Below are 24,792 nucleotides of genomic sequence, written 5' to 3'. Positions count from 1 at the left end.
TTGTATCTCCATGTTTCAACTTTATGTTTTCTTTTTATATATATATATATATATATATATATATATATATATATATATATATATATATATATATATATATATATATATATATATATATTATACTTTGTTGAATAACAGTGTCACACAAAAGTAGGAAAAATTGCCGACCTACAATCTTGTACATCACATTTGTTTGCACATTTTTGAAACATTTTAATAACATGTCAAAATGTTTTTTCTTTTTCTTTTCTTTTTGCCTACAATACTATAGGCCTAAAATAGGGAGGCCAGGTTGAAAAGTGGTCAAGTGTGTCTGTGTGGGTTTCATGAATATTTAACCAATGAAAAGTATTAACAGGAGCTTGTGACTAAATAATAACTACATTAATCCATTGGAACAACACGTTCTTTTTTTTTTCTCCCCCTGAGAAGTACGAGTTTTGGACATACGTGCTTTCCAGTGGACGGTTTAGACGAGGCAGTGAGCTGCCAGAGATTGGAGTTCAAGGGGGGAGTTTTTTTTTATCTCATGTAAAACAGAAAATGTACTGATACTGATTAAGGGCTGCATGCACCCAGGTTATTTTATTTTTTTAAAGCCCGAATAGCAGACCTACAAGCTCACAAGGCGCCGCGTCCGCGGCGCCTTGTGAGCTTGTAGGTCTGCTATTCTGGGAGCCGCGCGGCACCGTCCCACGGCGGAAGTCTAAAAGGCTTAAATGTTGCTCATGGTGTCACTCAGGGCACAGTCCATTGTGGAGGCTTGCAGCGGCTTCACTCCACTTGGCTGCTGGTCCAGATGTCACGTCTGGATTAGAAGCTTTTAACACACATCAACGCAAACACACACCACAAGCACTTTTCTGCTACAGTATACCCCCCCCCCCCCCCCCCCCCCACACACACACACACACACACACACACACACACACACACTGACAGCACCACACACACACACACACACACACACACACACACACACACACACACACACATATACTGACCACACATACACATATGTACATTACATAGATCAGGCCCTTGTTAAACATTAACAGTAATCAGTGTTGTTGTTTTTTTCAACCACTTGAACCCTATAGGCCTCCTGAGTGTCCCTGTTCTAGGGTTAACATTCGGTTGAAAATAGCAGATCTACAAGCTCAATATCTTTTGGGGGAGATATTTTGGGGTGGAGCAACAAAAAAAAAAACAACAGGAGGGGGCCTTTTAGTAGAGGTCCCTAGGGAATATGGTCAACTACAGAGACAGAAGGCTATTCCCCCCCCCCCCCACACACACACACACACACACACACACTTATACTGCAGGCTACACACCTGTTAAACATTAACAGTAATATTCAGACTGTTGTTTTTTAACTGTAGTTAGCATGTAGGCTACTACAATGCCAGTGTAGGCCGCCAAAAAGTTTATTTACATCTGGTACTCTGGATAATACTGTATTAGGAGAGTGAGCATATCCTTTTGTATTGTTTCTTCATTTAACCACAATTCAGAGAATAAATTATTTGATTTGATTTGATTTTTTTTTTTAATTTTTTTGTCTAAATTTATTTTTTACAGACCTTCCAGTTGAACAATCTTTCATTGGGGTGTAATTAAAGCTCAATTTATTATTTATAAAATATACATAAATAACGCTCTTGCCTTGGCTTTGCCTCTGACGTCAGCGAGATTGCGTTGGGTGCGTCTCGACGCGTCCCCTCCTCTCTCTCTCTCTCTCTCTCTCTCTCTCTCTCTCAATCTCTCTCTCTCTCTCTATTGAGAGACTGAACGGTGAAATCGCTGCTCGGCGCGTCCTCCTCCTCCTCCGCTGTCATCGTCATCAGCGCCGCCCTGTTGAGACCCCCAACCCCGAAGGAAGGCTCCATCCATCCAGCACAACGACCCCACCCCCTCTCCTAGAGGGACGGAGACACACACACACACACACACACACACACACACAGGAGACACGAAGAGAGAGAGAGAGAGAATATCTGCGGTTCCCCGGTCGTTCGGACGGTCGGTCGGTCGGTGCTCTTATTATTCTGCCCTCAATCCGGGCCCTAATGCTGTAGCAGCAGTGTGCTGGGGAGAGAGAGAGAGAGAGAGAGAGAGAGAGAGAGCACTGATTGCATTGAGGGACGGACAGGGCGGTAGGTAGGTAGGTAGGTAGGGTAGAGGTAGGAAAGAAGAACCAGATCAGAGAGAGAGAAGAGGGACAGATCGTGCGGCAGATCGAAGCACCATTATGGGATGTACGCTCAGCGCCGAGGAGCGCGCTGCTCAGGACCGCAGCAGGGCCATAGAGAAGAACCTGAAGGAAGACGGACAGACGGCCGCCAAGGACGTCAAGCTTCTCCTGCTCGGTAAGAGGGAAAAACGATCGAAGAGAGACTCACCACCCCCCCCCCCCTATATATATATATATATAAGAAATAATTCATAAAGACGAATCAGAAAATAATGGTAAAACTAGGAGAAGCCGTATGGTTGTCTTGTCTTGGCTGTGCTTTTTGCTGCAGCGTCGATTTAGATTTTTTTGGGGGGGTTTTGTTTAATGCAAAGGGAGTGTATTTCTGTATTTCTGGGCGGAGGTGCTCTCCGTGGTACTGAACGATCCCCCCCCCCCCTTCCATCCTTCCTTCCTAGTTACACACACACACACACACACACACACACACACACACACACACACACACTGTCTGAATGCAAACCCTCTTCTCCTGTTCTTTTTACAGGGGGTGGAGAATCAGGCAAAAGCACCATCGTCAAACAGATGAAGTAAGTGGCTTTGGTTTTTCCCCCCAATTTTTATTTTTATTTTTTTGATTCTATATTCATCATATAGAATCAGATGTTATGCTTGTAGCCTTCCTATAAGTAAAGGCCTGAGATTGCGTCGCCTCCCCCCCCCCCCCTCCTCCTCCTCCTCCTCCTCCCCCTTTAGCTGTCCATTCTAAAGGCTTGATCCGCCATGTTTCCAGAGACAGAGAGGCCGTCGTAGCCCTTTTGGCTGCCGGTGTTCTGCTGCTGGTGAAGCAAAGCAACCCCCCCCCACTCCCAAGAAAAAAAAAACAGATCTACAAGCTATCATCGCGTCGCATCTAGCTTGTAGATCTGTTTTTTTATGGGGGGCGAGCGACATGAACGACATGCACCGTCGTACTACGAAGCGTAATCGAGGCTATAGGGCGCTGTTCACTGCGCCGGTGGTGCTGACATAAGTTACAGCTCGTTACGTTGTATGTATGTGGGTTATTATTGGTGACAAGACCGAGGAATAGCATATACGTGTGTGTGTGTGTGTGTGTGTGTGTGTGTGTGTGTGTGTGTGTGTGTGTGTTTATGCGTGCGCGTGTGCGTGCGTGTGAATTATATTTGTGAGGTCACTGTACACTGCTCTGCTCCATTAGCGAATACCTCTGCCTTTAATCTTAATGGCTTTAAGTGCCTGATATCGCCGGAGAGTACTTTGCCTTATAAAGCGGATTTACGCAGAAATATGGCATCTAAAACCCCCCTGCATCAAAAAAAAAAAAAAAAAAAACCTTCCTCCCCCTCCTCCTCCTCCTCGTCTAATCTAAATCACTCATATCTAAATCACTGTTATATATATATATATTTATTTATTTAGTTAGTTTAGTTATTGTCACTAGATACTCTCATCCAGGGGAAAAAGGCAAGGGAGCTGTTGTTTTATTTTTGTATTCACATGATGGAAGTGTCTTGTGAATATTTATTTCTCATTCTTTATGTTCGGCAGGGGGGGGTATAGGTGTAGCTATAGCTATCCTTTGCTAGCAGATTCCTCCTTTGCAGCTTGGATGCATCCATCCTCCCACCCTGCAATACACCCCCCCCCCCTGCAATGCATTGCACCCTGCAATGCATTGCACCCTCCCTCTCCCTTCCTGTGTTCATTTTGAGGGTGTCATCCCCATTCTATGCTTTACCTTTAACCAGTGCTGAGTGGTTTGGTTTGCATGTTGTCTGTGTGTGTGTGTGTGTGTGTGTGTGTGTGTGTGTGTGTGTGTGTGTGTGTGTGTGTGTGTGTGTGTGTGTGAACCCCCAGAAGATGAAGGTACATTTTGGGTTTGTTTCAGCCTTGCTTTGCCGATGTGAGGTGCACTGTATGTATTATTTGCTGCGGATACACTGAGCGTCATGAATATTAGACGATCACACAGGCTAGTGTTTGGAAGTCAAATTTAGTGTAACCTCCTGTGATTAATGCAGCTCTCATCTGGCACAGTGTGTGCCGTTTAAAACAACTGGTGAAGACTTTGATGTGTGTGTGTGTGTGTGTGTGTGTGTGTGTGTGTGTGTGTGTGTGTGTGTGTGTGTGTGTGTGTGTGTGTGTGTGTGTAATTCTATTATTCAATATGTATTTGTGAAATACATGTACAGTTATTTGATGTATATAGCACTTTTCTAAGTACCCAAAGTCTAAGACCTTTACATGGTGGGGAGGAGAGAACAACAAAAGAAAATCAACTTTATTTGGAAAGAACACTAAGAAAAGGCTAAGACTATGGAATAAAATCCATAAAAACAGTGGAATGATGAGAAAGGGGGGTGTACAGTTAGCTGGGGAAAGCCATATGGAAGAGGTGGGGTTTGAGAGTGGTTTTGAAGGTTTGGAGGGTGGGCGCTTCATTGATAGTATTGGGGAGTGCATTCCACCCTATCGCCCCGGGTACGGTGCTTGGTCCTGGGGACCTTGAGGAGGTTGGCGTCACCAGACCTGAGGGAGCGGGAGGGGAGGTTTGAGGAGGTGAGGTCGAAGAGGTAGGGGGGAGCCAGATTGAGAGGTATATGTGGGCCTTCACTATTCCTTGCACACCTCATTGTGTGTGTGTGTGTGTGTGTGTGTGTGTGTGTGTGTGTGTGTGTGTGTGTGTGTGTGTGTGTGTGTGTGTGTGTGTGTGTGTGTGTGTGTGTGTGTGTGTGTGAGAGAGAGAGAGAAACAAAGATAGGGATCATGACAGAGAAACGGGGAGAAAATGTGTGAAATAGTCAAGGGCAACATATTGCATTATTTATTTGTGTTACATGTAGACAATGGCATGGTTAAAGTGCATGTATTCAAATATTTATCACAATTTTAGCCATTAAACTAAGGAAAGAATAAGTCAGGTAATCATCATTAAGGTAATACAGGGAATGCAGAGACGTTTTTGTGCTTTTCTATTCGCAGAAGGTTTGATTAACCTTTTTCTAATTAGCAAGGTCAGGCTAAAGTGCTAGGTTATATATGTATGTTACATTATGCTAACCTCATCAGCCTATGTAAGTGTTTGTGTATTGACGAGGTTATAAAGTATCGTGCTGTACTTCACGTGCCGTTTACGAGCAGTACAGTAGGTGAAGTTGTGGTGCAGTGGAATAATAACACTATTCAATAAGAAGGATTTAATTAGTGTTTAATAAAGAAATAAGCCCCAAGAGAAACGTGGTTTACTGTGATTTTGGACTTGCTAAGGGCCCGGGGCGTTGTTAGGCACTCTGCTTCCCCTTCGTGCCTAGCAACGCCCCTTAGCTGCTCTACAATCAAGGTAAACCAAGTCCTTGCACAGCTTGTTGCTTTTATGAAATGGTTACTACATATGGCAGTGTGAAAATCATAGACATATCCCACTTAGGCACATAGACCCACGTATATACTTAGTTGACCAGGGTCCCCCAGGGGTCTATACTTGGTCACCTCCTTTTTCCCCTTTCCACCAGCTTATCTACAAGATCTTGTGAGCTTGTAGATCAGCTAGTTTCGCCGAATGTTCACCGCAGAATACGGACACTAGGGTGCATGTGGTTCAAACTTTTCTTTTTTTTAAATAACAATTTCATCACAAGAATAATTCCTAGAAGAACGTTGTCCCCGTCTGCCTGCACAGACAAGGCCGTTGTTATGCAAATGAATGGAAGGTCCCAAACCGTGAATCTTGTAAACGTTATAAATGTGAAATTAATCAACATTGGGCACCTGCAGGGTCTATTTCTCACTTAACATGTGATAAGAAACAGTTTTTGTCCATCAAAATTCACAACAAAACCGGACATTTTGAAACAATTAGTTTGGCACAGTGACACTGATGCACGCGGCCACAGGTGCGTCTTTATAGAGCATTTTACAATGCACAGCCAATTATAATCAAGGACTAAGCTCTCCGTTTTAGAATTCATAATGTATGATAAACTGAATATCCGCCTGTAAAGAATGACAGAGAAGTGATTAATAAACCCTCTATACTTAATCAACTTGACCTGAGTTGGCTCCGTACTTGGTCCGCTCCTTTTTCCCTCTTATTCATCGACAATAGTTGAGCTACAAGCTCACAACACGTTCATCCCACAATAGGGATTCAAGTGGTTAAAAGTCAGTGTCAGGAACTGAAATGGGACACTCACACACACTCACACACACACACACACACACACACACACACACACACACACACACACGCTATTCAAGATTATGCATTATGTGAATCTATATCCACCAAGGTCCATCTGCAAACGTTAAAGCCAGATTAATTCTTAATTCTTTGTTGCACAACGGTGTCTGGTGTAAAACGGCTATTTTCAGCGACACGACACCGTCATGCGACAAAGAATAAATCGTCCATTATCGGGTGAGGTCACAGAGGTAGAATCCAGACTAACCATTCCCTGGCTGTGGGGATCCTGAGGCCTTCCCAGGCCAGCGTGGAGATAGAGTGAATCCCCCATCTGGTCCTTGGTCTGCCTTTTTGGTCACCTTCCAGCTGGACAGGCCTGGAAACCCTCCCCGGGGAGGGAGGCAACCAGGAGACCCACACCTCTCCAACTGGCACCTTTCTATTTTTGTATTGTATTTTTTCATTAAGTGAGTACCCAATTATTTTGTATCCCTTTTCCCCCCCTAGTGTAGTTGTTTATGCCAATTCATTTGGCACTGCTGCTGCTGTACCCTACTGGCTCATCTGCCAGTGAGGAGCCCCCACTGGGAGGAGGACGTGCAGTGACAAATATCAACCCCCCCGCCTGGCTTCCTTCCTCCGAACACGGGGCAGATGTGTTCGCCTTAGACACTCGGCCAAAACCGGATGCACCATAGGTGGATTCAAACCCCTGGACTCCGCCGTGGCGGGGCAGGTACTTTCCCCCCCTGCACCACCCGAACGCCCCAACTGTGCTCCTCCTTTCTTCGCAAAGGAGCGGTGGTGTCTCCACTCCGAGACGAGTCTCTCACGGATGGCTGAGCTTCTCTTATTCCACTGAGGTGTGATTGTTTATGTGCAGCGTGTGTCTCTCTGCACATGAGAGCCCTGGCGTAGCCACGTGCGGTGCCCCCTGTGTGCCCCTGTGCCACTCCACCAGGCAACTGGCATACCCAGAATGGAATTAAGTTTGAGCTGTAACAAGGTTTTGTTCAAAACTAAATCTATTGTGGTCTAATCATAATTGTTCATTTTAACCCTTTAAGATCGGGAGAAGCATATTGTGTCATTTTTTGATTTGACCTATAAAGCATTATTTTACACTTTGACTATTCAAAAATAGCAGATATACAAGCTCATAGCTATGAGCTTGTAGATCTGCTATTTTTGAGAAATCGTGAAAATGTGTGCAAATCTTTGAATATATATATTGTTTTAAAGCAAACATTTTTAACTCAAATCTTTGCTTCTGGGATCCCCTGGAACAAAATATTTTGAGATGGGGGTCGGCGGCCAAATACATATACATTTTGGGGTCCTGGACATGAAAAAGATTGAGAACCACTGACATAGTAACATACGTTTTTCAAAAAAACGTTTAGAAGACATTTTGTAGAATCGGCCTTAGGTCTTAAAGGAGAGATCCGGACATTTTAAGTGTTATCTTTGATGTGTCGCTAATCACTCACCATCATTGAAAGGGACGTTGAGTTATTTCAGAGAGTCCCGTGTCCTGCAGTCTGTCGACCCCCTCCGTTGGCATAATGGGAGCCCGTGTAAGAGTGAAAATCGTCTATTATAACCGATGCAAAGTTAGTATTTTCTCTACTACTGCTCATTGTGGAGTCTCATGATACTCAAACGTGCACTGAAAGTCGCGCACGAGTTATCGTTCGTGCAGAACTAGACGACGCTGGTTGCTTACTTCTTCCACAGAACCTGGCGTCTGTGGAAGAAGTAAGCAACCAGCATCATCTCGTTCTGCATGAACGATAGCTCGTTCGCGACTTTCGGTGCACGTTTGAGTATCATGAGTATCTGCTATTTGTGAATTTGAATCCTGAAAAGTTGAGGGGAAAAAAACAATAATAAACTCTACTTGCTAGTTCATCAAAGGGAACAGAGCTCGATTGTTTGTTATTTCTTCAGATGACCTTGCATTGATGAACAGAACGGTACAGGCTGAGCCAGGGGAATGGCTGGTGGTGTTGGAGTTGTGGAATTGTGCTCCGTCTACTTTTTTCTGGTCTTTTTTTCTTTTTTACGGTCGGCTACAGTATATTGACCGCTGAATGTTTTGATAATATTAGCGTTTTTGTGTGACATAGGATACAGTAGTCTCGTATGAACAGTGTTCATAAATAAATGTGAATCTAACCGTGATCCTTCCTGACTGGACATTCCTCCCTCGGGTATAGGAGAACATTACACTATGTAATCAATACACCTATTAGATTGGTATTTGGTATTTTTGTAGACCGTCATAATCCCCAAGGGGGAAATGTAGCTTTTTATTCAGCTTTAAGTTTTTCAGTTCCGGGGGAGGGGGGGGTTGGGGTATGTGCCTTGCTCAGGGACAATTCGACACGCATACCGGGCGGGCAGGGACGTGAACCGGTGACCCTCTGATTATGACACTTAAGCTACGGCCGCCCCCAATGTGATATATTTTTGGGAAATAATAAAACGTCTAAATTAACAAATAATGAATGTAACCGCTGTAGAGAGATTTTGGATGTGGAGCACCCAGATTTCCTGATGGAAACACCCAAAGCGTTTTTTTTTTCCCTTGCAACCCTATACTGCATGAAAGTGGGACTTTTTCAACATCTGCACAACCTGTTTAAGTGCCGAAACGTTCTGGAAGATATCAGCTGTGTGTGTGTGTGTGTGTGTGTGTGTGTGTGTGTGTGTGTGTGTGTGTGTGTGTGTGTGTGTGTGTGTGTGTGTGTGTGTGTGTGTGTGTGTGTGTGTGTGTGTGTGTGTACTGTATATCGTTGTTGTCGGGCAGAAACCTCTTCTCTCCATATTCTAACTGTTTGTGTTTTTTCGTAAATCAACGCCCTATTTGATCATACTACAGCGTCACACAAAAGCATCAAAAGTAGCAGATCTACAAGCTCGAAACGTGGCACGAAGCGATGTGTTTCGAGCTTGTAGATCTGCTACTTTTGATATATTTGAATTTGAATCCTGAAAAGTAACAGTTTTGGACATATGAGGTTTTCACCCGGCAGAGACATATACATATATGTATATACATGTACATATGTAGATATATATAGTATATAAGAAGGCATGGCTCCGTATATCAAAAGTGATTTCTACTATATTAAAATGAGTCACACACCAAAACTCGATCTAGCGATCAAGCTCACAACGCTTTGTAAGCTTGTACTGTAGTAATCTGCTATTTACGGAACGCGACACTGCGACTGGTATATAACCAGCATTTAATTTCAAGATAATTTCCCCACACTCTGCCTATTAATTCAAAAATAGATTCTTACATTTGATGGACTTAAGGACATACTTTTGATACATTTAACAAAGTTACAATATATTAGCATTTTAAAACATTTTCCCATGGACTACCTGTAGTTATTCCGTGGACCACGGGTTGGGAAATTGAGTGCTAGTCATGTGTGTTCTTGAGCTTGTAGATTTTTGAATAGGGCTTAATGAAAAGGTATCGGTGTTTACTTCTATTTATTTGTTTGCTTGATATAAACTTGAATCATTGGTAAACATTGGTAACTAACCGGTGGTCTAGGACAGTGGTTCCCAAACTGGGGGCTGTGACCCCCAGGGGGGTCCCCAAATGATTTGGGGGGGTCCCCCAGATGATTAGCTTAATGTGCAGTATTGTTTTCTCACTCAACAGTAAACAAACCAACATACAGTAAGTGTATACAGGGTATCTGCACATTTCTAAAGTTATGATTTAATGACTTTTAAGACTTTTTAATACCAAATTGGGCAAATGGCCAAATTGCCAAATATTACGTAAGAAAGAGGGAGATATTGTGAAAATAGCCGATCTACAAGCTCACAACGCCTCGCAGTGTGAGGCGTTGTGAGCTTGTAGATCGGCTATTTTCACAATATTCATCTGTGGAACCGAGTGAAACTAAATGTAATGTATTACAATGCCAAGTGCTTGTCAGGGTGGGGGGTCCCCCGTTCAAATATGATTATTTTGGGGGGTCCCCAGTTCAAATATGAGGATTTTGGGGGGTCGCGGCCTGAAAAGTTTGGGAACCCTCAGGTCTAGGACTCGGGGTCAGGGCTCCAGTGCAGACGTGTGCTAACGTGTGTGTTGTGTGTGTGTGTGTGTGTGTGTGCAGGATCATCCATGAAGATGGCTTCTCTGGGGACGACGTGAAGCAGTACAAACCAGTGGTCTACAGCAACACCATCCAGAGCTTGGCAGCCATCCTGCGAGCCATGGACTCCCTGGGCATCGAGTTTGCAGAGAAGGACAGAAAAGTTAGTCATATTTGTTCGGCAGAGGGACATTTTTAAAGGGATAGTTCACCCCCCAAAAAAATTAGTCTATGGGATTAGTCACCCCATAGAGCTCTTCACGGGTAAAATATAAAGACCCAAACCCAAATGAACCGGTGAAAAAATTACCCGGAACCGAATGGACCCGGCCTATGGTCCAATATGAAGGACCCCTGTACACGAATGGCCTCGCGAAATTTTTACCCGGAACCGAATGGACCGTCATTAGGCCTACTACAAGTTGTCCAGCATTAAATAATATTAAATAATAACTTGTGTTTCATACTTTCTTACCTAAACGTAGCCTCCCTGATTGCTGCTGCTGGCACTGCCAGCCCCATGCCATACAGTATGTCATAATAAAGTATGTATAATCCCAGTCAATGCTCATTGGACAGTTTAAAAAATAATAAATAAATCCACGTTTTCTTTAGATGTGTATAATCCTTCTTCATTGCTAATAATCCACGACACGTTAATTTCTGTTGAACATTATAATCGCGGCGTTGGAGTTTCCATTGTGCTATGCAGAGCATACCGGTAACAACCCACTATGACAACTCGACTGTTTTACCACTTTGAACCATTAACCAAAACGTTACGTTAATCAACAATATTTGATATAACTGGCGTATGTAAATGAGTCGGTCACATGTCCAAGGATTCGTCATCACTGACGAATCCTTGGTATCTTTAAACCAACTTCAAACATAAATGGCGTAGCGTCCGTGCTACTTCCGTGTTGCGTAGCAGTGACATCACTGTCGAATCCTTGGTATCTTTATGCTAGCCTTTTTTCAACGTGTGTTGATCAGCGCCGTCGATACGCGCTGTAGTGAAGCACTAAACAGGATTATTATTTCATGTGAACATTCAAGTACAACTATCAGAAGATGTAACTCAGGTAAAGTAATGCATCACTCTGCAAGTTTAACTAAAGTTATCCACCTGTCCAAAGTCGTTTCTGATACAGACAGAGCCTTGAGTCAAGACGATCATCAAGGCTAATACAGACATAAAGAATTTTTAATCATCCTAGCCTTGCCCTTGTTAATGTATCGCCATTTAGGTCAATGATATAACATTATGTAGTGATATGATAACATTCATTGACTGCCCCCCCCAGCTCGCCGGGTCCACTCGGGTATTAGTGGAACCATCCATTTCACAGTCGGAGCCCCGAGACAAACTGTAACGGTTCCGCCCCGGACCCGGAGTCACTTCTTGTGAATGGACCCGTGACCCCGGTCGGAACCCGGGTATTTCGGGTTACATGCTCTACCCGAAGAACTCTACCATGGAGACTAGAATTCATGTATAAGTTTTTGTTGCATTCCTAAGCCAATGATTTGATGCCCGGCAGCGGTTCCGGTAGGAGACACAAAGAGTCTCCTTTGTGTCTCCTACCGGAACTGCTGCCTACTGGCCCGCTGGTCATCAAATTATTGGCTTAGGAATGCGACAAAAACAAAAGAATATCCATGAATTCAAATCTCCATGAGGACTAATCGATAGAAAAACTATCCCTTTAATCTGTTGCACCTCTTCAAAGTTCATGTCAAAATGACACTTTCATTGTACACATCCTCAGAAGGCCTGGGCTCAGATTGTTTGAGTTATAGCCAAGGAATTCATGTATTAACCATTAAGACCTGAAGCCGATTCTACTGAAAAACGTATGTTTCTATATCAGTGGTGCTCAATCTTTTTCATGTCAAGGACCCCCAAAATTATACATATTTGTCCGCGGACCCCCATCAACATATTTTGTTCCAGGGACCCCCAGAAGCAAAGATTTGAGTTAAAAATGTTCGCTTTAAAAATATATATATTCAAAGATTTGCACACATTTTCACGATTTAAAAAAAATAGCAGATCTGCAAGATGTGTGTGTGTGTGTGTGTGTGTGTGTGTGTGTGTGTGTGTGTGTGTGTGTGTGTGTGTGTGTGTGTGTGTGTGTGTGTGTGTGTGTGTGTGTGTGTGTGTGTGTGTGTGTGTGTAGATGGCATGTTACTTAAGTTCATTTCTTGACCTGGCATCCTATAGTTTCAATATATATATATGTATTTTATATTAAATTGTTTGGACTGATGCTAGGTTCTTGGTTTACCTATGATCCTAGATTACTGAGGCACTACACTGTCTCTATAGCCTGACACTCAGCCTGGATTTTCATTTCGTTTCACTCCATTATTCAGTCTGAAAGCCCTCTCAATGCAGCGGAGTTCTGAGATGGGGGCGTGGCCAAAGTGGGACTCCACTATGAACCAACGCGATTGGTTCATACTGGATTGTCCCGATCCCGATTCGTCGTACAGATTTTCAACCGAGAAACACCCGCCTTCGAAAGCGTCACCAGACCCTGAATGCTAGGCAAAGGATTCAGGGGGTGGAGCCAGGCTACTGTCTCTATGCATGTGCATATGTTTACCGTGCTTACTGTAAGTCGCTCTGGATAAAGAGTGTCTTTAAATTACTAAATTGTAAAACTGTGCGTGTGTGTGTGTCCAGGCGGATGCTAAGCTGGTGAATGATGTGGTCACCCGCATGGAGGACACAGAGCCCTATTCTGCGGAGCTGCTGACCGCCATGAAGAACGTCTGGACCGACCCTTCACTCCAGGAGTGCTTCAGCCGCGCCCGAGAATACCAGCTCAATGACTCCGCCCAGTAGTGAGTGACAGTGACACTGCTGTAGATGTGTGGTTAGATAAACACAGTATGACACACACATATACTTACATACATGTATAATCCATATATTATACTCGTATATACTGTACCTACGCGTATATATACTCACTGATATATCTCATACACACACATACAGTATACTTATTATATCTCTGCTGTCGGGCAGAAACCAGCTAACTCCAAAATGTTCGTTTTTCAGGAAGTGACAAAAACAAAACAAAAAGTGGAGTTAGGAGGTTTTGTTCATCATTGATAAGAACAGCTGAATGGATCTCCAAGCTCACAATGAGGTTGGAGGTCAAAAGGGGGTGGAGCCTGGAGTTTAGCAAAACCCCTTTGGTGGAGTTAGCTGGTTTAACAGAAAGTTTAGAGTTAGCTGGTTTTGTCAGAAGCGCTTTTTAATACTTTTCATTGGTTCAATATTTTTTAACCAACACACAGACGTAAAGGGTTTTCAATAGCAAAAAAAAATTTAAAAGCGTCAAAATGGAGTTTCTGCCGGACAGCAACGATATATTACATATTAATATACACATGCACTCACTTGCACAACATTCACCTAATATACTCACTTACCGTATGTCGTCTCTGTCGGGTGGAAACCTCATATGTCCAAAACTGTTACTTGTCAGGATTCGAATTAAAAAGTATCAGATCTACAAGCTCTTGTGTGACACTGTAGTATGATCAAGTAGGGCGTGATTTTACAAAAAAACACAATACGTTATATACAGTAGTTATAGCCACATAATATTAGGTACTGCAGAATATAAGAAGGTATTGCGATGCGATCTGAGCGTGCCACGTGTGTGTGTGTGTGTGTGTGTGTGTGTTCAGCTATCTGGACAGTCTAGATCGTATCGGATCACCAGATTACAATCCCACAGAGCAGGACATCCTGCGAACCAGAGTGAAGACCACCGGTATCGTCGAGACCCACTTCACCTTCAAGAACCTACACTTCAGGTACTGGACGTTTGGTGTGCCGTGTGGGTTTATTTATATATACGGTTAGCTCCAGACAACAGCAGCTCATGTTGTCACAGACTACTAACTCCGCCCAGGGTTTGTTTTAGCTTTCTATAACGGTGGAAAGTAACTACTGTAAGTGCATGTACTCAAGTACTGTACTTAAGCACAATTTTGAGGTATGTTTTTACTTTGCTGGAGTATTTCCAATTTTCAATACTTTTACTTCTACTCCACTACATCTCAGAGGCAAATATAGTACTTTTACTCCAGTTACTTTGTAGATTTAAAATATTATTACAAAACATACATTAACCACCCCTATATAGACTTCGGCTATTTGAAAATAGCTGATCTACAAGATCACAACGCGTCGCTATGCGACGCGTTGTGAGCTTGTAGATCTGCTATTTTCAAATGATTTTATACATTTTGAAAACATGAAATGGAATATTTCTGCATAATGAGTACTTTCACTTTTGGTACTTTAAATACATTTTGATGCCAATACTTTTGTACTTTTACTCGAGTAGATTCTGAATACCAGACTTGTACTTCTGCATTGTAGTATTGATACTCTTACTTAAGTAAAAAATGTGAGTACTTCTTCTACCACTGGTTTTCTATAACAGCGTCTCTCTCTCTCTCTCTCTCTCTCTCTCTGGCTCTCTCTCTCTCTCCCTGTTAGGCTATTCGACGTGGGAGGTCAGAGGTCAGAAAGGAAGAAGTGGATCCACTGCTTTGAAGACGTGACGGCCATTATTTTCTGCGTGGCGCTGAGTGGCTACGACCAAGTACTCCACGAGGACGAAACGACCGTAAGTTGCAGGCGTAGTGATTTTTTTTGGGCACATGTTAACGTGAGCCATAGGGTCCCTATTTCTTTTTCAAAACACCTTCCATCGCGATGCGTTGTGAGCATAGACTGTAAAAAATATGGACAAAGGGAACCGCCACGTGACACATTGGTTTCTACAGTCCCGGGCTCTGTAGAACCAGTAGAAGCGCTTATTTATTATTATTATTATTAATTATTATTTCAATTATTATTGGGGGACCAAGCGGGGGAGGGTGTGCTAGTGACTCTTACAGGCAGGGGGGCTACTATGTCCTCCCGGTGGGGGCTCCTCACTGGCAGGTGAGCCAGTAAGGTAGTATTGAATTGGTATAATGACTAAATTCTGAGGAAATAAAGGGGTGAAAATATTTGGCTACTCTAAATTAAAATAAGAAAAAGAATGGTGTAAGGTTGTGGCATAAGGTTCCTTCTTTCCCTCAGTCACATCTCCAACCGTCTCTCGAGGGGGTTAAAAAGTACCTTCCCCATTGAAAACAGAAGCAACATAACAACATAATGGCGGCCCTTACAGCTTACACACAAAACAATCCTTTTGGACCCGAGAAATTACTAGAATTATAATTTCATAATCATGATATCGTTTTGGGGAACAGTGATACTTTTATCCTGAACCTTTTTGAAAGCTCTATCCAGATATTATTTTCTTTGTAATATTCCTCTAGATAAAGTTTTTTTTAATATCGTCTCTATGTCCAAAACTGTTACTTTTTCAGGATTCAAATTCAAAAGTCTTAAAAGCAGCAGATCAAGTTCAAAATGCGGCGCGGTTTCGAACTTAAAGATCTGCTACTTTTGATGCTTTTGTTTGACGCTGTAGTGTGATCAAGTAGGGCGTTAATTTAAAAAAGTTAGATTATGGAGATATGGAGCTGTAGAGATACGATATCAAACTTTATTCATTGGCACCCTTTTGCAAAACACCGCTCTCACTGTTTTCGTCCCCCCCCCCCGTGCTTTTCCCCGGGCAGAACCGCATGCACGAGTCTCTCATGCTTTTCGACTCCATCTGCAACAACAAGTTCTTCATCGACACCTCCATCATCCTCTTCCTCAACAAGAAGGATCTGTTCAGCGAGAAGATCAAGAAGTCTCCCTTGACTATCTGTTTTCCTGAATACACAGGTGAGTTCAAAGCCGTTGTATGATGCCATGTGCATAAACATTGGAATACATCACTTAGTTTAACTCATTCACTGCCAGACTTATTTCTGGCTGTGTTTGCCCACTGCCAGCGATTCTTTTGATTTTCTTGATTTTTTCAAGTAGTCACAGAATATTTATCTCCAGTATGATCGATCCCCTGATGGTTGCTAATCACGGGGGGTTTCACTGTGCTTCCGCGAAAGAAAAAAAAATGTCCGTTCGTTTGTTATACTTCATTGAAAATAGCATGTCTCTCCAAAACAGAAAATACAGAATATTTCCCAAATACTTTAACCAGGAAGTGAATGGAGTAGTAAATCTTTGGATCACGTTATCTCCTGGTTCTGTGGGCCAAATTGAAAAATAAAATAAAAATAGAAATCGTCCAAAAGTCGTTTTAGTCGTCCTTGGCAGTCTGGGCCTTTGGAAAAAAGTCGTCAAAGTCGTCCTATGGCAGTGAATGAGTTCAGGAGCAGCATAAAAAAAAAAAAAACATAAGCCAGTGGAACAACATTTCGTCAAATGTGCATATTATGTATTATACTGGCTGACTGGAGGTATTGCTGGAAGGTATTGCAGATAAAAGTGGCAATTTATCCTGAGTGTCGTTATTAGCTCAGCAGTGGAAATTTTCGGTGGTTGCGTGGGCGGGGAGTTCGATTGCAGTATAAGTATTAAATCTGTCTGTTGAGCACAATTCTTAAGGCTGACTTTGTTGTTCATTTTCCATTTCAGGTTAAAAAACTACAGCAGGGTAAAAAAACATGGCGGGCTAGTACATGCATTCACACAGCTAAAAAACGAACACGCCTGTTATTAATCTTATTAGCCGCATCTGTGTTGCTTACGTCAGTGTATTATAAGGTCAGCCTTATGCAGCCTGCCGTGGTTTAAAAAAAAGTTATCCTGCGGTAGTTTTTAAGCTGAACCGGAAAACAAACTCCAAAGTCAGCCTAGGGTTTCATCACCCCTTTAACATTAAAACCAGGAAAGCGTCTGTGCCATTTTAGACTTTAGCGTTGGCTATTCAAAAATAGCAGATATACAAGCTCACACTTCGTGTCGAGCTGTGAGCTTGTACATCTGCTATTTGTGGACATTTTTTAAAAATCTTGAAGTGTGAGAACTACTGTACTGATTGTAGAGGGCATTTGTAGAATCGGCCTCAGATCGTAACCCAGTCAGACCTGGACCTGGAGCAAAAAAAGCATTATTTTACACTTCGGCTATTCAAAAATATCAGATCTACAAGCTCGTAGAGCTTGTAGATCTGATATTTTTGGAAAAATTGTGAAAATGTGTGCAAATCTGTGAATTTATATATTCTTTTAAAGCGAACATTTTTAACTCAAATCCTTGCTTCTGGGGGGGTCCCTGGAACAAAATATTTTGAGATGGTATAATTTTGGGGGTCCTTGACAATTATGAAAAAGTTTGAGAACCACTGATATAGCAACATAGTTTTTTTTGGGGGGGGGATTTAGAAGACATTTGTAGAATCGGCTTCAGGTCTTAATGGGTTAATGGGTTAAGATGGAAAAACTCCCGTGCTTCATCTCTCTGTCTCTCTGTCTCTCTCTCTCTCTCTCTCTCTCTCTGTGTCCCACAGGTGCTAACACTTACGACGACGCCACCGCATACATCCAGGTTCAGTTCGAGAGCAAGAACCGCTCCCCCAACAAGGAGATCTACTGTCACCTGACCTGTGCCACGGACACGGAGAACGTCCAGGTGGTGTTCGACGCCGTCACCGACATCATTATCGCAAACAACCTTAGAGGGTGTGGCTTATATTGAGGCCTGCAGTCCCAAGCACAGAAGGTTGTCATGGAGACGTATGAGGTGTTAATAATGATAATTTTGATGATACTAAAAAAAAAAAAAGAGTAAAAAAAAAAAGAGAAAAACGCATAACTATGTAAATCTACACACGTCCGAGTGGGACCCAAAGAGCTGCAGTCAGACACCACGCTGGATTTTATTGGTTCCCCTATTCCCTAATTTAATTTCATAATACAATCCCATTTTGTTTTTTTTAGTTTTTTTTATGTGTGTGTGTTTTTAATTGAATGTTTCATGTTCTGTTGCTGATTGCACCGACAACTGGGATAGATCTGAAGCCGGATTAGGGTTAGGCACCGGGGGTTATATTTAGCGCCGGATGCCCCTCATATATTCCTCTGCAAAAATTCAACCGTTGAAATGCGAGTGGAATAAACGTTCTCATTCTTTTAACGTGACATTTCGATCTGCGAAACTTTTTAGATATCGATCTCTGCTGAATATAACCGCTGGTGCTCTGTATTTCGCAGAGCCGCTCTAGTTGGTGTAGGGGAAGTCGCTTTACAATAATGGCTAATAACGCATGATTTATACTCGGTTTGCACGCCGTGTCGCGCAATCGAAAACAGCACATCGAAAATAGCCGATCGACAAGGTCACAGCGTGTCACAAAGTGATGCTTCGTGACTTTGTAGATCTGCCTATTTTCAAAGCACGACACCGGCGGCGCAGCTAAGTGCAAATCACACTTAATGGTCATGGTTGGGAAGAAGGAGGCTAATTTAGCTTTCAAAAGCTTTCCTTTGCACCCGTCCGTGGCTGCTCCATGTACAGTACAGTAAGTAGCCTCCAGGCCTGGTTCCATTTGTCGTTCTCTTTCACTCAAAGACGTAGAGCGAGGAGCGAGAGGGGATGGTTCTGTCCGAATGGCTCGCCTTCGCCATTGCCCTCCTGTAGTAGTGTGAAACGTGGAGAAAAAAAAAAAAAAAAAGCTATCGGCCAATCATATCCGGGGGGGGGGGGGGGGGGAATGTCATATTGCGGAGGATTAGAAATCAGAAAATCATAGGTCACGTTCATTGCGCTATAGCAAAATGACACAATTGAAAAAGGCACATTCATTTTATTATCATCAAATGATTTATTTATTTAAACCTCATGCCCCTACCTTAATGCGTCCTCCTACCTCCTGAGAAATCCTGTGCCACACATATTTATTACCCATCCTGTCCATCTAGGGGTTACTGCGAATATCAGTCTACGTTTGAGAGGGTCTTAGAATCGACCCTCTAATATATCTTGATTCTTCATGTGTGCAACTCTGGTTGAATATAGGGCACTGCATGAGGAGAGGTATGATTTTTTTGGGGGTCTCCTCTGGATGAGGATTAAACCCCCCTCGACCCCCCGATAGGTGAACAGGTCACCATATTCCTCGTCGTTCACGTTTCTCTTTTTCATAGAGGAAAAGAAGTACAGCTCCCCATTTATTCACCCGTGCACCTGAAAAATGATTCCCCCTCCCCACTTCCTGTATACTCCTATCTATCACATATCACTCCTTCTTCATATCCTTTTATTCCATTTTCACCTTAAAAACACCGTACTGTATATATATATTATGATTATACCAGATTTTTTTTTACTGTGAATGTTTTTGTGCTGCACCCCCCATTCTCCTGTAGTTTTATTGGTTGCTCTCATGTGGAATGTTTGTGCTGAGCCAATCGAATGTTGTGTTTACATTAAAGCCACACTTTTCCTAACTATGTGCCGTGTCTGTTTGACTCTGTACAAAACAGGAATACCATTAGACCTTCAAATGTTTTTTGTGGATAATGTAAAAATCGAATTGAGGAGCGATTACCCCACAAAGATAATTTGTTAGCTTATATATTATAGTGTTCCAGTTCTGCTCTTTTTTTGCATCACTTCAAATTTCATCCTATATCTTGTTGATTGGATGAAATTGGTATTTAAAATGTATTTTCTGATTACTAAAGAGCTGGGGAGAGCCTTGTTACTGAACAAACAGTCCATAAGTCTGTAACAATGACCATGACCACTATCAGAATATAGAGCTATTTACCTTTTCTTTTTGTCTTTATTCTTGGGACGGTAGAAATACAATAATACAGCTTTTTCAATCACCATTTCTCATTGTCCTATTTAACTTATTTCGACAAAGAAAATGTGTTTTAACCATGTTCAACATTGGAGTCGATTCTGAACTCTTAAGGTCAGACCAAGAAATTAGGCAGAAAACGATGAGAATGACCCCGTTCAACTCCTCATTGTCTTGTTAATGAAGCAGTGTGTTTAGTGGCTCCGTCTGTAACACAGCTCTGATGTGGCACACACACTATTTGCACGACAAGCACTTCAGGAAATGCGGTGGATGGCCGAGATCAGCGGGCGTCGTGCAGCCAGCCAGCCAGCCAGCGGCTCTCAAATTATTAGGTTAAAATTGTCCCATCATCACCCTACCGCAGACAAGAAGCTATTCATATATTGAATGACGAAGCTGGATGAGCGCGTCTGACCTGCTTCTGTCAGTCTAATGGAGATGATGTTCATTACCGCAGCGCCGTTCCCGTGGCAGCGCAGAGCAGCCGCACAGCAGAGACAGCAGTCAGTCCCACTGCGCTCCGTTAGCTCCCCGAACCACTTTAGTTACAGGTTCGAAACTACCCCGTTGTGACACACTTACAAAATTACATTTCTGGAGGGAATCCTCGTTGGATTCAAATCTCACGACTGCAAAAGTTTAGTTTCAGGCCCAAGCCGTGGTGTGAAGTAACTAAGTAGTACATGTACTCAAGTACTGTACTTAAGAACAATTTTGAGGTATTTTTTACTTTAGTGGAGTATTTCCAATCTTCTGTACTTTTACTTCTACTCCAAGCAAATAGGCAAATATTGTACTTTTACTCCACTACAAATATTTGAAAACGTTAGTTACTGGTTACTTTGCAGATATAAATTATGGCATTATAAAACATACATTAACCACTTTAGCCCTATTTTATACCTAGGCTATTTGAAAATAGACGATCTAGCTCACAACGCATGGCATCTGCTATTTTCAAATATTTTAGTACTTTTACTTTTGGCACTTTAAGTACATTTTTATGCCAATACTTTTGTACTTTTACTCAAGTAAATTTAGAATTTGGGACCTCTGGGTTGTTGGTTCAAATCCAACAAGGACATTTTCCCAATTTTTACCTGACTCTTGCACCTTTATCTAATCTTTCAATGAAGAACGTGCAAGAGATCAGAGAGAGTATGAACCATGGTGGAGCAGTGGTTAAGATACAGGCCTTGGACATGGGAGGTCCTGAGTTTAAAACCAGTAAGGACATCTTTCCAACTTTTACCTGCGGCTTTTACCTTTATCTAATCTTTCAGTGAATACCACGCAAGTTAACAGAATAAGTAAGAACCACTGTGTCAATCTCAAGCATACATGTCCACAGTAAGGTGGAATTTTTAAATTGTGAATCAGTTTATAGGTTAAAGTATGAAGGAACAGCAAGGTGCCAAAGTTTTCAGATGTATGTTTTAAAAGTTAAATATCTCAAAAACTACAAAGAGAAAGACTATGCTGGCCTGTGTGGAATCCAAGTGACGACTGAGAACTTTAATCCATGACAACTCATTGTCTGACCCTTAAAAGGGATAGTTCACCCAAAATAATACTTTTTTTCTATTGATTAGTCACCCCATGGAGACAGAAAGAAGACGATTTGAGTCTCCTACCGGAACCGCTGCTGGTCATCAAATTATTGGCTTAGGAATGCGACAAAAAAAATAATCCATGAATTCAAGTCTCCATGGGGTGACTAATCAATAGAAAAAAAGTCATTTTGGGAGTGAACTATCCCTTTAACCACTTTCAATCCTGTTTTGGATGTCCTCATATCATATGTGACACATTTCTAAACTTAAAAAATTAGGGATGCACCGTTCTGGCAGAACGTCCGTATCGGCCAACATTTGCCTTGTCGCCTGCCGTCAAGTCTTTTGGGCAAATAAGATGACGTTCACCCGTCATGCCCGTGTCCGATGTTTTATCTGTTGTGTCATAAATCTATTCTATGTGATTGAATTTGTGCTGAAAGGGCTGAAAGACTTTTAAAACGGTTATGTCTTATAATGAAGATTTATTCGTCTCCCTGGGACAAAAGGGGGAATAAATAACAAAGGCAAAAAAATATGTAAAAGAAAAAAACGCACACATACACATCGGCTATCCACCAAATCTTTACTTTAAACATCGGTTATTGGGCCCAGAATTTCCCACTCGGCGCACCCCTGTGAGAAATGGCGTAAATAGCTGATCTACAAGCTCAAAATGCACTGCATCGTGGCACGTTTTGAGCTTCTAGATCTGCTATTTCCGCCATTCGTACACGTCAAAGTACATGGAGCTTAACCCATTAAGACCGGGAACGCATACTGTGTCATTTTAAGATTTCTTTGGGCTATTCAAAAATAGCAGATCTACAAGCTCATAGCGCGACACCGAGTGCCGCGCTATGAGCTTGTAGATCTACTATTTTTGAAAAATCGTGAAAAATTGTAACTCAAATCTTTGCTTCTGGGGATTTTACAAATGTCTTCTAAATCCTAATCCTATCCTATGTTGCTATTATATCAGTGGTTCTCAAACTTTTTTCATGTCAAGGAACCCCAAAATGCCATGTATTTGGCTGCGGACCCCCATCTCAAAATATTTTGTTCCAGGGACCCCCCAGATTCAAAGATTTGAGTTAAAAATGTATATATATATATATATATATATATATACATATATATTCAAAGATTTGCACACATTTTCACAATTCTCTTCCAAAAAATAGCAGATCTACAAGCTCGTAGCGCGGCACTCGCTATGAGCTTGTAGATCTGCTATTTTTGAATAGCCCAAAGAAATCTAAAAATGACACACAGATGCGTTCCCGGTCTAAATTGGTTAAGTAGTTGAAGCTCGGCTTGCAGAGCAATAGAAACAAAACAAAACCTCAGCATAAACGTCAGTGTTCATGTGCAGCAGGAATCTTTTATCCCGTCCACATTATCCATTTAGAGAGACAGTGGATTAAAGCTGGATTGTGCTCACAGCTCCCTCTTTTAGTCAAATGCACCACAGGGGAGGGGGCGGGCACACGCTGCCGTCTAATCACTGATGATAATCAGTGGCCTCCCTCGACACCGCGGCTCAGGTGAACCAGTTATTTCAGAGAGTCATTATTACAGTCGCAGTCTCTTGATGTCCTCGCTGCGGAAGTCGATGCGGAGCGCCAGCACCTGGCGCACCTCGGCCGGCGTCAGCCTCCACGTCAAGGGCCCCGAGTTTGGTCCCCAGTAATCCAGGATCTCAGTTACCTACGGTACAAAAACACAAGACACGGGTCATTCTATGTATGCATAGACCGATATGAGATCGTTATGGGAAAAAACGAAGCAAAAAACTAGAGCCCGACCCATGCCAGATTCTTTGGCTCTGATGCCGACCCTGATTTTTTGAGAGTCCTAGAACCTAGACCGCCGATTATGATTTGACCCACATTTTGTCAAAAAGTGTAACGTTTTATCTATCTCTATCTATTTGAAAAGCTTAAATTTGAGCATGAGGTAATAATGCCAGCTAGCCTACCAGCTAAAGTTATAGCTATTCATACTCGTCTCCTCATCTCCGTTAATAACAAAACTTTCCGCGGTTGAATGAGACCGACTACATCCCAGATGTCCTTCTGAAGGATTTGTGAGTGGCTGTCAACATTTCTATTGTTCATAAAATTGTTCTGAAAGTTAGGACTATGTACCAACGTATAAGATCTGGATAAGAGAGTTGATGTATGTGTTACATTTGGAAAAGCTGAGGTTTTCAAGCAATAACAGGACTCAACATGTTCACTCAAATTTGGACTCCTGTAATAAAGAAAAAACGTTATTTTTTATGAGAAATTAACAAACGCTATAAATTTCCTATTGCTGTATATATGTAACCTTCTCATTATTAATGCTGAAGTCTGGATATTTTTTGTGAACCAACTTGACCGTGATATGAGATATACGATATATGAATGTTGTTATTGAAAAAAAAAGAAAAATATTTTTTAAAATACATTTAAAAAGATTGTTCTGAAAAGGATCGTTTACGACTGTCGCTGTCGTTATAGCTGTGGCGTGGACCACCATCTACTTCAGTTATAAAGATTTTTAGAACGACATATTTATAGTTATCGTTATCGTGCTCAGGTGTGAACCGCACTCAACTCTGAGCACTTGAGTGGAAGGCACTTAACCAAATGGACCCGTTAAGGTTTACGGGTCCATTGGGTTGTTCGGGGGGGGGGAAGCCAGGCGGGAGGAGGGTGATATATGTCCCCTGCACGTACTCTTACAGGCTGGGACGGCGCCCGTCAGGGACTAGTGTTGGGCGGATGGAATACGATATCCTTTCGGTGGGGGCTCCTCACTGGCAGATGTTTGAACTGGGGACCCCCCACCCTGACAAGCACTTGGAATTGTAGGAGTTGAGGCATTACATTTAGCTTGACTGAAAATAGCCCATCTACAAGCTCACAACGCCTCGCGTTGCGAGGCGTTGTGAGCTTGTAGATTG

General features: G+C 42.4%; 2 protein-coding genes across 2 annotated transcripts in view; one reads left to right on the top strand and one right to left on the bottom strand.

Annotated features, from left to right (window-relative positions):
* Positions 1-1,879: 1,879 nt before the first annotated feature.
* LOC308090718 (guanine nucleotide-binding protein G(o) subunit alpha-like) lies at positions 1,880-19,143 on the top strand. The gene is made up of 8 exons (XM_080435982.1): positions 1,880-2,372; positions 2,745-2,787; positions 10,553-10,694; positions 13,224-13,384; positions 14,243-14,371; positions 15,063-15,192; positions 16,202-16,355; positions 17,986-19,143. Exons 1-8 carry the CDS (start codon positions 2,255-2,257, stop codon positions 18,171-18,173), a joined length of 1,065 nt encoding a protein of 354 aa, XP_080292108.1. The 5' UTR covers positions 1,880-2,254; the 3' UTR covers positions 18,174-19,143.
* A 3,161-nt stretch (positions 19,144-22,304) lies between these two features.
* cog4 (component of oligomeric golgi complex 4) overlaps positions 22,305-24,792 on the bottom strand; it is a 36,070-nt gene continuing 33,582 nt past the window's right edge. The window contains exon 19 of the mRNA XM_080448358.1: positions 22,305-23,549. Coding sequence (XP_080304484.1) covers positions 23,415-23,549 — 135 coding nt within the window. The 3' untranslated portion in view covers positions 22,305-23,414. The remainder of the gene's footprint in view (positions 23,550-24,792) is intronic.

Source organism: Gymnoscopelus braueri, assembly GCF_963280865.1.
Source record: "Gymnoscopelus braueri genome assembly, chromosome: 1".
NCBI lineage: Eukaryota > Metazoa > Chordata > Actinopteri > Myctophiformes > Myctophidae > Gymnoscopelus > Gymnoscopelus braueri.
Note: the sequence above shows the minus strand (reverse complement) of the source record. Positions and strands in the feature narration are given on the sequence as shown.